This window comes from Clytia hemisphaerica, unplaced genomic scaffold, assembly GCF_902728285.1.
Source record: "Clytia hemisphaerica strain Z4C2 unplaced genomic scaffold, Clytia hemisphaerica genome assembly, whole genome shotgun sequence".
Classification (NCBI taxonomy): Eukaryota; Metazoa; Cnidaria; class Hydrozoa; order Leptothecata; family Clytiidae; genus Clytia; species Clytia hemisphaerica.
Genome location: NW_027104297.1, coordinates 1755667 through 1768138, shown reverse-complemented (window position 1 = coordinate 1768138; position 12472 = coordinate 1755667). Strand labels below are relative to the sequence as shown.

Genomic DNA, 12472 nt, shown 5'->3' with positions numbered 1-12472 from the left:
TTGCCAGGAATGAAATCGGGATAGTGGTGGATAAACCGATTCCGGTAATTTTCGAACATTTTTATAATTTGAACTCGGCGGCGCCGCCACGTCGAGCGCTAGACCCACAAAGACTCCGCCAGACGGCGAGACAAAGCTTGTCTAGTCATGTGATAACCAGGTGTTTCCATGTAAAGACTTGTCTGGCTCTCTTTTGAATCGTCTCCTCAGACAAGTTGTCTGGGTCATCCAGCGTATCAACCAATCGATCAGGTTTGAGGAGCAAAGTAGTACCTGTAAGTACTTTTCTTTAAATGTTCAATTTTGTAATTGTGCTTGTAATCCAGGCGTAGTTAATCGATAAATAGACCTTTTTTCAAAGAGGCCACCCTGTTGAATATGTAGTCCAGCAGAAAAACAATGATTAAACCATGCATAATTATTACAATATGCATGATACAGAATAATTATTCATGGCTCTATCATTGTTTTTATGGCTGGACTACATAATTATTCAACAGGACATCCTCTTTGAAAAATGAAAAAAGGTCTATAATCGATAAGTAATCGATGGATTAGATATCGATTAACCGAATGAATACACCTTTCCCGTAATTCGTAAAACTAATGCGCGCGCATTATTTTGATGCTCTCCATTGTTTGGTCTCTGGAGGTAAACAAACCCGTTTTTGCCTGCGTTCCCTTAGGGAAAGTTGGTTTTTTGAGCTTTTCTTAAGTTCTGTCGAACAGAATCCCCTCAAATTTTAGTATGTTCAATCTATTCATGATATTATACCACCCTGAAAATATTTTGCCAAAAGAAGATCGCTATCAAAAGTTAGAAGCTGAAAACCCACTTTCCCTAACCCCTCACAGGCAAAAACGCGTTTTTTACCTCCCAAACAATTTTATACACAACGGTGGAGCGCACATTTTCCCGGGCCATTTCTGAGAAATTTGAATTACGGGAAAGGTGTATCGAAGGTAATCGATACTCAAGATTTTTTCAATTTTGTCATCGATTGTTTATCGATTATAGATTGATTAAATTAAGTATCGATTAAAAATTGATCAGCTATCGATCACAGCTTTTGATTGATTACAAAATCTGATCGATCAAAATCTGATTAATCATCCTGAATGGCTAGAGTAATTTGATATATTGGGCCATTCCAGTTTTTATTCGTTACCCCCCAATGGACGACATGGAATTTCCGTAGCAAATTGCTTTCAAAAAAGTCCGGAATTTCCGTAACAAATTTACAAAATACCTATCAAAACAGTGGAATTCCGTTACTGTAACCTAAAAAAATCATAGAATTCCAATACTTTAAGGCAAAATTAAGTAAAATTCATGGAATTCCGATACTTTCTCTTTAAAGTTTGCCTGGAATTCCGTGCCAAAATTTATTTCAAAAATTGATGTCATCCATTAGGGGGTAATTTTTTTTTTCTGGAATGGCCCATTAAGTTGAAGTTGGTTTGATATTCTACGTTTGACGTTTGATATTCGTTTGATATTCGTTTGATATTCTCAAATTTGCGTTTTGAAGTTTTTGTGACTACTTTTGGAACTGGAAACTATTGGAAGCCAATAGAGTTTATTCTCAAGGGTGTGTGTGCAAAATTTCAGCACTCTCCGTCGCAGCGTGCTCCCTCTAAAAATTGGTAACCGTCAAACCTCATTTCGGCCGAAATGACAAGTTGGGCTCCTGTGGGGGAGAGCGGTTATCTTTGGAACTGGAAACTATTGGAAGCCAATAGAGTTTATTCTCAAGGGTGTGTGTGCAAAATTTCAGCGATCTCCGTCGCAGCGTGCTCCCTCTAAAAATTGGTAACCGTCAAACCTCATTTTGGCCGAAATGACAAGTTGGGCTCCTGTGGGGGAGAGCGGTTATCTTTGGAATTGGAAACTATTGGAAGCCAATAGAGTTATTCTCAAGGGTGTGTGTGCAAAAATTTCAGCGCTCTCCGTCGCAGCGTGCTCCCTCTAAAAATTGGTAATCGTCAAACCTCATTTCGGTCGAAATGACAAGTTGGGCTCCTGTGGGGGAGAGCGGTTTTTTTTATCTTTGGAACTGGAAACTATTGGAAGCCAATAGAGTTTATTCTCAAGGGTGTGTGTGCAAAATTTCAGCGCTCTCCGTCGCAGCTTGCTCCCTCTAAAAATTGGTAACCGTCAAACCTCATTTCGGCCGAAATGACAAGTTGGGCTCCTGTGGGGGAGAGCGGTTATCTTTGGAATTGGAAACTATTGGAAGCCAATAGAGTTTATTCTCAAGGGTGTGTGTGCAAAATTTCAGCGCTCTCCGTCGCAGCGTGCTCCCTCTAAAAATTGGTAACCGTCAAAATGACAAGTTGGGCTCCTGTGGGGGAGAGCGGTTATCTTTGGAATTGGAAACTATTGGAAGCCAATAGAGTTTATTCTCAAGGGTGTGTGTGCAAAATTTCAGCGCTCTCCGTCGCAGCGTGCTCCCTCTAAAAATTGGTGACCGTCAAACCTCATTTCGGCCGAAATGACAAGTTGGGCTCCTGTGGGGGAGAGCGGTTATCTTTGGAATTGGAAACTATTGGAAGCCAATAGAGTTTATTCTCAAGGGTGTGTGTGCAAAATTATACATGATTATATATTTAGGTAAAACATAGAAAGACAAAAGACAAATGTTTTTTTTTTATAAGCATACAAAAATCCGAAAACAGGCTCAGAGATGCTTAGGTCGAAAGCTTAATAAGGATGAAAAATGAATAAATTTAGGGAAATACTGAAAATCCGTAAAATTCCAGCTAAAAAAAGCAAAAATCAGGAAAAAAACATTTTTCGTAGGTTCAAGTAATGCTTGCCATATGCTTAATTTTTCACCATATCTGAGCCTAGATATGCTTATAAGTGCAATGCTTATAAAAAAAACATGTATATTAGATATAAGAAAACAGAAAATCTTTAAACATTGTACATACATAGATATATATTTTTTAAACATAGAAAGACAAAAGATATGCAAATGTTGGAAGACGAAATAAAAATAACTAATGTCTTACCTAAAGGTCAAACAGATTTTTGCCGTTGAGCAAACTTTCTGATGTTAAAAGTCTATACAATCAGATACAACACAAAAATTTCTTCAAATTTTAAGATAAACTCCAAAAGGAACCCCTTGGTTGTGTTTCTAGTCACAGAGCCAAGCTAAAAGTTCATGCTGTCTTCTAGAAATACACGCTTTTTATATATAACTATAAGTATATCAGGGTGAGATTTCGGAGTTACAACAATAGGACTATTGTTTAGAACAATAAAAAAATTAAAATATTGCTCACCCTCAGCCAAAGCAAAGTACACCATTCTTATAAAAAAGCGTCCATCGTAGCTGATTGTTATAGCTAATCTTACTGCTTGCCTTGAAATTGTATTACACATAACTTAGTCCTTAGTCCAAAAGCTTTTTTGGAAAAAGTTAAGCCTCTTGGCACTATTTCAGAGGGCAATTAAGAATTGAAGGGTGCATAAGTTGTATAATTTGATTAAGTATTAGTCTTATTTTTCCTAATGTTACTACTAATTTACATAATAATGACTTCCGATAGTTTCCAGTTCCAAAGATAACCGCTCTCCCCCACAGGAACCCAACTGTCATTTCGGCCGAAATGAGGTTTGACGGTTACCAATTTTTAGAGGGAGCACGCTGCGACGGAGAGCGCTGAAATTTTGCACACACACCCTTGAGAATAAACTCTATTGGCTTCCAATAGTTATCAGTTCCAAAGATAACCGCTCTCCCCCACAGGAGCCCAACTTGTCATTTCGGCCGAAATGAGGTTTGACGGTTACAAATTTTTAGAGGGAGCACACTGCGACGGAGAGCACTGAAATTTTGCACACACACCCTTGAGAATAAACTCTATTGGCTTCCAATAGTTTCCAGTTCCAAAGATAACCGCTCTCCCCCACAGGAGCCCAACTTGTCATTTCGGCCGAAATGAGGTTTAACAGTTACAAATTTTTAGAGGGAGCACGCTGCGACGGAGAGCGCTGAAATTTTGCACACACACCCTTGAGAATAAACTCTATTGGCTTCCAATAGTTTCCAATTCCAAAGGTAGTCGCAAAAACTTCAAAACGCAAATTTGAGAATATCAAACAAATATCAAACGAATATCAAACGTCAAACGTAGAATATCAAACCAACTTCAACTTAATATTTGATATGCGGAACTGAGTCAATAGGTCGTCGTGTTCTCTCAAATGACTTTTTTTTTCTTTTCAATCATGCATCTCTTTGAAAAAAGGTCAAATCCTGCCTTACTGTAGGTAGCTTATTTCACAAATGTAAAGCTGATTTTAGCTATGTGTTTGCGCCATTTTCATATTTAAAAGTAACATGGGTTGGACAGTCGGTATATATCTAAAACCATCTGGAATTTAGATTTTCAAAGAGTGAGTTAGGTGAAACTCAAAATTATTGCAAGTTTGAGGTTTAAAAGATTGCTTTTTAAATATATCGGGTGTGCCAGAAATAAGTTACCCTCCTTACGTCTTATTACTTTTAACAACTTTCGATGCCCTTCTTCTCCACTCTTTTCTGACCTCAAAATTCTCAAGATTTTTGACCTTGTCAAATGTCTTAATATATCTTTTGTCCACAGATTCCTAAATAACAAATTACCCTTTGACCTTCTGGAGTTTTTTAACTTTATTCAGCTTGATGCTGAAGATGAAAACACTCAAAGTACCAGAGGAGCATGTTTGAAACTACTTTTTGTTCCCTCCTACAACACCATTACATTTGGAAACAAATCTTTCTCCAAGATTTGTATAACCCATTGGAATAGCATTCAGCGATCTTACCCAAATATTTCTCTGAGCTCATCTGATTTCAGTTTTGTTAAATCTCTCGCCCTTACTTACTGTCTTGGGAGATACTGAGCACACCCCTCCCCTTAGCAAACTTTCTTTTAATTCTTTTTTTAATTAACAAATTTCTTAAAAATTTCTTAAAAATTATATAAATTTGAATAAAGTGTTATAAATGCAATTTGTTCTTAGGTGGCCGCATCTTTTTGATTAGCTAGACTATAAGGCGGTCTCCTTCCATATATTTTTTGTGCATATCATCACTTGTATCTTTTTTTTTTTTGTAGTGTTAAAAATAAATAAATACTTACTTACTTACTTACTTACCTTTATTTGATATTGTAGGCAGTAGAAAAGAGATTACTCAAAGATTGTTTCATAATCATTCAGAGGAAAGCCTACCTTAAAATTTGATGTAATACTTTTTAATTTTACTTTATTAGTTCAAAAGTTATGTTCGTAAACCTAAAATGTCAATTTAAAAAAAATGTCAAAAAAGGCAAATAACGAGAGTATTAATTGATTGTAATGAATAGAGACACAAAACGATTTTATGCATCAGGAAATGTATTTCCATTATATAAAAAGCATTTATTTACAAGGTCAGGTATCCCTGTAAATACATATTCCATCATGTGTGAATCAAGACGAGCTGCAACAGTTCAAACGAGGCATTTTTCTAAAAAATTTCACCTTCTCCACCTTTCTCAACGATGATGCACACATAGAAAACTTTCGGGAACTCTTAGAAAGATGTTGAAAATTTTGTGGGGGTTGAAGCATTCTTCATCTTGTTTATGTTTATGAGAAACAGAAGTAAAAAAAACAATAGAGATAAGAAAACATAAAGAGTGTTACAAGGAGCAAGACTTTGTACTTTAATATTTTTGTAAAAGAAGACAGTAGTCCTTTCTCTTATAAATTGATACCCTTGTTTTTAGCCTTTTTTTAATTGACATTTTAGGTTTTTGAACATAACTTTTGAACTAATGAAGTAAAATTAAAAAGTAATGCATCAAATTTTAAGTTAGGCTTTCCTCTAAATGATTCCGAAGCAATCTTTGAAAAATCTTTCTGCTACTGCCTTCAATATCAAGTCAAAGAAGGTAACTTATTTCTGGCATACCTGGTAATAATATAAATATACTTTTTCTTAATCAGGATGTCACGTTAAATAATTGAAAACTCCAGCATCAAACAATGTTAAAAGAATCAATGCACACTATTAGAATTGTCATTTAGGAGAATGCGACAAACTTTCTTGTCCCTATATAATTTGTTAAAGTTGAAAGATTGGTTAAACAATGGCAAGCAAAACAAGTGCTCACTTAAATCAAATGAACTCTAGATAGCTTTCTTTTTTTTATCAATAGGTATAAAGATGATCGACTTCAATCAACTTGAAGACTTTTGTCCCATTTTGAAGGAACAAGCTCAATTACTAATACAAGATTTCATAACTGAACAAGGCTTAAACGAACAGCTATGTCAAGCTATGCTGACAGAATTTTCTGAATGGAATTACGATACAAAACTCATTGGAAAAGAACCAAACAATATTCTTCTGTTTTCCTGGCAATGTTTGGAATGCCCTATTTCTAAGACATTCATTGCTTGTTATCAAACTACGTCAAAACTGTCAAAATTGTTATTCCATCAAGAAAAAGCATTAGAAGTTGTTAATGCCTCATTAAACGATAACGAGACCTTGTTAGCATTCACAACCGTGGAATCTGCATCAAAACTCGACAGAGATTCAACTGGACAATTTGACCACACCTTTAGCTCCTACATAGCGGAAATAGCACCTCAAAATCGTGTCTTTTCATTAAATATTGAGTGGAATACTTACCAAAAAGTACAATTTCTGAGCCACACTTTAAAATCTAAAGACAATGTATACCATATGATATTTTGTAACCATAAAAACTCAATTCAGTTATATGAGCTTCACTTAAAGCGTGCTGGTGATGGGAATATCATAATGACACAACAACCTTCTACCAAACAAATTGCTGGCCAGTTCTTATGGTCTATGTTTGACTCTAACAACCAACGGTTATATTATCTCCAACTTCTTCCCAAGGATGAAGAAGAATTAGAGGCTGCCGCAGTCGTCACAGCAATCGATTTCAAACTTGATGGAATATACGAATATGTCATGAATTTCATCCTCCCCATCAAACTGCGAATGGAATTATTGCGTAATCGTTCTTACTACAACGTAGATCATTTTTCAAACATCATCTCATGTCAGACTTTCAAGATGAATATTTTAACTGAAGAGAGAGGTTCTTTTTATGTTTGTTTTCAACACCAAGTAACCAGCACAAAATATACAGAAGAGGAGAGCAGTGAAGATGACCAATCTGTCATTTCAGAATCTTCCACCAGCCATGACTCAATCCTCCAATCCTCCGGCACCACTGACAGCTGTTTTGTTAACTATACCGTCATTTGTGTTCACGGAGCATATTCAGCACATTGTTCTTCTGTTCTCCCATATGATGATGATTGTAACGAACCTCAAATCCATTTCATGTTGTTTAGTGATTACTTACTGGCCTTCATACCAGGATCATTTCTCCATTTCTTGGACATGAGTTGTGAGCATGAACCAGTTCACAATCTTCTCATTCGTAGAAAATCCTGTTTACCGAAGATGCCAATTCGAAACAAAACCGATTACAAGTTTGTACCTTTCATGTCTGAATCCGATTCTGGAGATTCTAAAACCGAACATTTAAAGTTGCTGGAAATTACTACTCTTTGTGTATACAACCTAACTTTGAATGCTGCGTCGATGTACAAATTTTTCTTATCGTCAAAACCTCAGATTCGATTATCTATCTTACATGGCTGTTTGAATCATTTCAATCATTCCAAACTGACCAAGAAAGTCTTGGCAAGAATCTGTCAGGATCCTGCGAATTCGGATTCTTTACTGATGCTTAAAGAATATCTGGTACTGGCACCTTATGTTGAGTTGAGGAAATCTGTTTCATTGCTCGATATGAAAGTTTTTCCATTTACAACTCAAAGTTGTTATCGAGGCCAGGTTGAACGTAACTCGAGTGGCCGTCGAGACGTGTATTTATCTTACAAAACTTTCAAGGAGGATTTAGTTATTCAGATCCAGAAAGTGTTTCGATGTTGTTTAACAGGTTTTTGGAGGACTTTATTGAAAATTATGACACATGAGTCGCAATACCGAAATAAACGAGTCTCCTTGAGTATTTTCTACATGGCTGGTATCGATGTAGAGGAATCAGCGATTACTTTTAAAGCAGCTCGAGGTGGTAGGCGAAATACGTCCTTCGTTGTGATTCCCAGACCTTCTGTTGGTACTCTTGACGATTCAACCCTCCACGGAGTCGATAAATTATCGATTGATGACAGCGCAATCGATGAAGATCGTAAATTTAATGAGAATCTGAACGCGATTGCTACTCAATTAATCGCTAATTACGTGAGTCGTCATTTTGGGCAAGACATGAAACCGAGGATTGATGATTTATGCTTGAATTACATGGAGCATAGGTGTGAATCTATTGAGCAGTTGTGGAAAGTTGTTTTGAAGTCGCTTGACTTAAGTGATGAAGGAGTGAGGTTTTGTACTCTCGATACTCCTTCAGATGAACTTGAACTAGCAGCATTTCAATTGGTGGAACGGGTTAAAGTGATTTGTGACCAGTTATGTTATCCACAGTTGAATCGCATGAATGATTTGTTATGTTCACTAAGTTTCCGCTCGCTTCGACGGTTTCAATTCGTACGATACGTTGACGCGTGCGTTTTCAAGGTGAATATCAACTTTGTGAGACGTGTCATCAAAGAAGTTCCAGAAAACAACGAGAAATCGCAATTAATTGAAATTCTTTTAGGAAAACTATCTAAGACTGAAGTTCAGAAGATTTTATTGGAATGGAATAATCCGATCGGGCGAAAATATTTATCGGAATACGTTTCATGGAAAATGCCGTTCAATGAGATACACACGCCTAACAATACGAATTTCGAACAAGTTTTCCCTAACGGAGATGAGTTTATGCCGTTGAAGACACTGTTACATGCATTTAAAGTTCACGGGAAAACGTCTGCCATGTTTGGTGGAAGTCGCCGAGATAAAAAACAAAATGATATGTTAGCGGAGACGGCGCTATATGAAACAAATATGTTGTTGAAACCTTCCGACGAGTAACTCTGTTACTTTGAATTAACTTTTATTCGTATATTTTGTATTTTCTCAGCTAAATTATTGATAACCCTTGTAGCGTGTCCGTAATAAACGCTGAACAGAGCGTATTTTTAAATGAATGACCTTTTCGAAAATAAACAGTCTCGAAACTGAAAAAAAATTAGCAAATTGAGAATATTTCTAAGCTCACATAAGGCGCAAATTACAAATCATCTTAAATTTTGTAATTTTTATGAAAGGTAACGAGTTTAAGATGGTATAGGGTAAAGATTTTCACTTTCCATCTGATTTCTTTTGTATTCAAAATATTATCTTTATGAATTTTATATTTCATGTTTTAGATAAAAGTATTTTGTTTGATTTTCTTATATTGTAGATATTCTAAATTTTGCTATTGGTCTTTATTGGACATTTTAAAATTATGCAAGATGAAATGGTTTGAAAATAGTGTTTCACACATAAGTTCTTCATGATCAAGATGTTTTTGTTCACAAAAAAATTCTCTAATTTTCTTACTTTAGTGTTTCCCCTTGTTTGAAGTATTTTCACACCTTAAAATTCGAATTCGAAATGAAAGCATTTGGCCCTCGTACTGAGTGTGAAAATTAAGGTAACTTTATTTTCAAATTGTAGATTTTCTATTTTCTTATGAATATTTTGTGATGATTTTTTTTAACTTTGATTTTATAGGCAAATTGGGCTCATTTTCCTTTTAAGGACAATTCTTTGGCATAGCACTGTTTGTTACGTGACACGTGACGTGTTTTTTTCTACGCCTTTTTTTACGGAAACAAAATTTGTTTTGTTTCTTCATATTTAAAAAGAAAAACTGCTTATCTTAAAGTCTCGGAAATTTCACTTTTACTGTCATACTATTTCAAACTTTTGTTACCGCACTAGCCCTTTGGTGGTGAAGACCTCAATCAATTATTTAAAAAGTAAGGAAATAAAAAAGTCGCAGCATTTTTGTTTTATATTCAGTACGTTTTTATGTAGGTGGAATTTTTGGCTTGACTTTTTTTATAAAATTGTACGGGAATTTGAATATAGAGAAAGTATGTATTTTTTATCTTTGGTCTACTTGCTGACTTGTTGCTTTGCATGCTGACATTTTATTTTGAAATTTAATAAATTATGCTAAGGTAAATAATCAGTTAATTATTTGAGTTAATTACATTTGAGCTAATTTACACCCTTTACATCCCTGTCTCACCCGGTAAGATTTTTTTAATGGATATAGAAGAATGAAGAAAATGAAAAATGCCGATGATAATTTTTCAATTGGCTAGGGGATCTCATAGGTCTGATGCGAGGATGCGGGATATTTCTTAGCCCCGTCGTGTTTTTTACTACTTCTTTAAGCGGGTTTTTTATCCGTTATTTAAAGCATTGAAAAAATTTGAAAATAAGACAAATTTTGAACGATTGCCCACACTTTTTAGGCTTAATATTATACTGTTTTTGTTGATCGAACGTTGCCAAATTTATTTCAGTCATTTTATTCATTCAAAATTTCAGAAATAACATGTTAATTTACCCTTAGGTTCATCAAGCTCCATTTCGAATTAGCTGCTGTCCTCCTTGCCCTGTATTTAGTTTTCCTTAGCAACCATGGTTGTCAAGTCAGTTGCCAACGGAGATGTCCGACATATTGTTCTTTCGGTGGCCGGTGTTTTTGTAATGCTGGTTATCATAGCTTGGGAGGAAAACGCAGTTTATCAATCACTTACGCACGAGATGACGTCACTGGACAGGTAGTTAAAGGTAATTAAAGATTGATGATGTATTTTTTGTTCTTTTTTACGAGTGGTAACATGTAACGTGGAGTTGAGTTGTCTCTGATCTCATTTTTGAAACTACAATGAATAGCGCTTCGTCGTGCAAACGTCATGATTAGTACTTCTCTCATTTGACCGAAATTCAATCCCACAATCATTTTCGTCCTAATTGAAAATTCGTGAAAGTTATTACTTTTTCTTTGTAATTGAGCGTAATTTGCGTGCAAGCGTAATCAACGCAAAGGGTGATGGGATTGAATTTCAGTCAAATGAGACGGCATGCTATTGATTTTCGAGACTTCGTAAGATGAGGCTCAGCATTTGCTTAGCCAGTACTTACAAGATTTGAGCCTTGATTTGCTTATAAGCGTTATGTTTATAAAAGACGTGTAATCAAAATCTTCTAGCGAGTAAAACCATAGTTTTCAATTACCCTTGGAATAATAGAATTTTATTAGACTTTTTGTAGTGAAAAATTGTTCATTTATTTCATTTAATTTTTTCTGATGAACGAAGTTTTCTTGACGTTTGACGCGGGAAAAAATATATGTACATATTTTACTGCCATAACGCGGCGGTTTACGGGAAAGAATAGTAGCAGGTGGTAGAGTTTGGAACAAACTGTACACACACATCCGCCCCGGGCTATCCCCGTTTTTAGATTTATCCCCCTAAACTATTCCCTTTTTTAGTGATCTTGTGTAGACGATAGGATCGTCTATGTTTGATCTTACTTCAAAGTTTAGGTAAGAAGTTGTATGCTTGTAACATTGACTTTTTTCCTTCATAGATCGTATTTTGTTGAGATGGGAGCGAATTTTGAGCGTTTTAGTTTCACGACAAGACCGTCGGAGAAAAAGAAAGTGATTATTGGTTTTATACTGTGTCTATTTGTAATTATTTTAGCCGAAATTTATTAGAGAAGAAAATTGCACTTATTCAAAAAAACTTTTTAGAACATTTTAAGTAAGGTCACCCACCACCCCCTAGTTTAGGTATAAACTTATTTCTTTTTTTATGATTTTTGTTGGCGAAAACGTTTAGAACATCCCAGACTTAGTCAAAAATTGCAAGAAAATGAATTGCCGAATCAGAAACTTCTCTATTGTTTATTAACCGTATTAATTATTCGTAAAACGTCCCTTTAAAAATGGCGCCTTTTGCATAAACAAAGATGGTGGTTCAACAAAAAACCGCGATAAAAAAAGCTCATTTTCTAGCGTTTTAGAGCTGTTTTCTTCCTAAAAATACAGCCTTACAGCAATGTTTTTAATCTGAAAGTTTATATGGCTACTGCAACTATATTCAAGAATATATGAAAATCTGTAAATGAAAAGCAATGTTCAGGCTTCAGTCTGCTGAATTCGTATAAGGAGATTTCTGAGGCCAATTTGCTATTTTTTTACAACAAAAACTATTGCACAATGAAGCATAAGCCGAAGGGGCTAGAAGGGAATCTCTAACCTTTCTCAGGAAAAAAAAAGTGTGCGCCGTATTTTTGACGACGAATTGAATCTAGCAATTCCTTTGTTTTTGAGTGATATTTTTTTCCAATTTAGCCGTAAATTTTAGTTTCAATTTGTCATTTGTGTAAAAACCAGATGGATGTGCATTGCTTTATCTTAAATCTAGATTGTAATTTTCCAATCGCCCTTTACTCAAGTCTCC

General features: G+C 35.4%; 1 protein-coding gene across 1 annotated transcript; it reads left to right on the top strand.

Annotated features, from left to right (window-relative positions):
- The first annotated feature begins 77 nt into the window (after nt 1-77).
- LOC136817357 (gamma-secretase-activating protein-like) lies at nt 78-11752 on the top strand. The gene is made up of 4 exons (XM_067073697.1): nt 78-275; nt 6202-10168; nt 10570-10790; nt 11595-11752. Exon 2 carries the CDS (start codon nt 6210-6212, stop codon nt 9027-9029), a length of 2820 nt encoding a protein of 939 aa, XP_066929798.1. The 5' UTR covers nt 78-275; nt 6202-6209; the 3' UTR covers nt 9030-10168; nt 10570-10790; nt 11595-11752.
- The last annotated feature ends 720 nt before the right edge of the window (nt 11753-12472 follow it).

Excerpts from the sequence above, each read along its gene's own strand:
- LOC136817357 (XM_067073697.1), top strand. The coding sequence starts at position 6,210 with ATGATCGACTTCAATCAACTTGAAGACTTTTGTCCCATTTTGAAGGAA.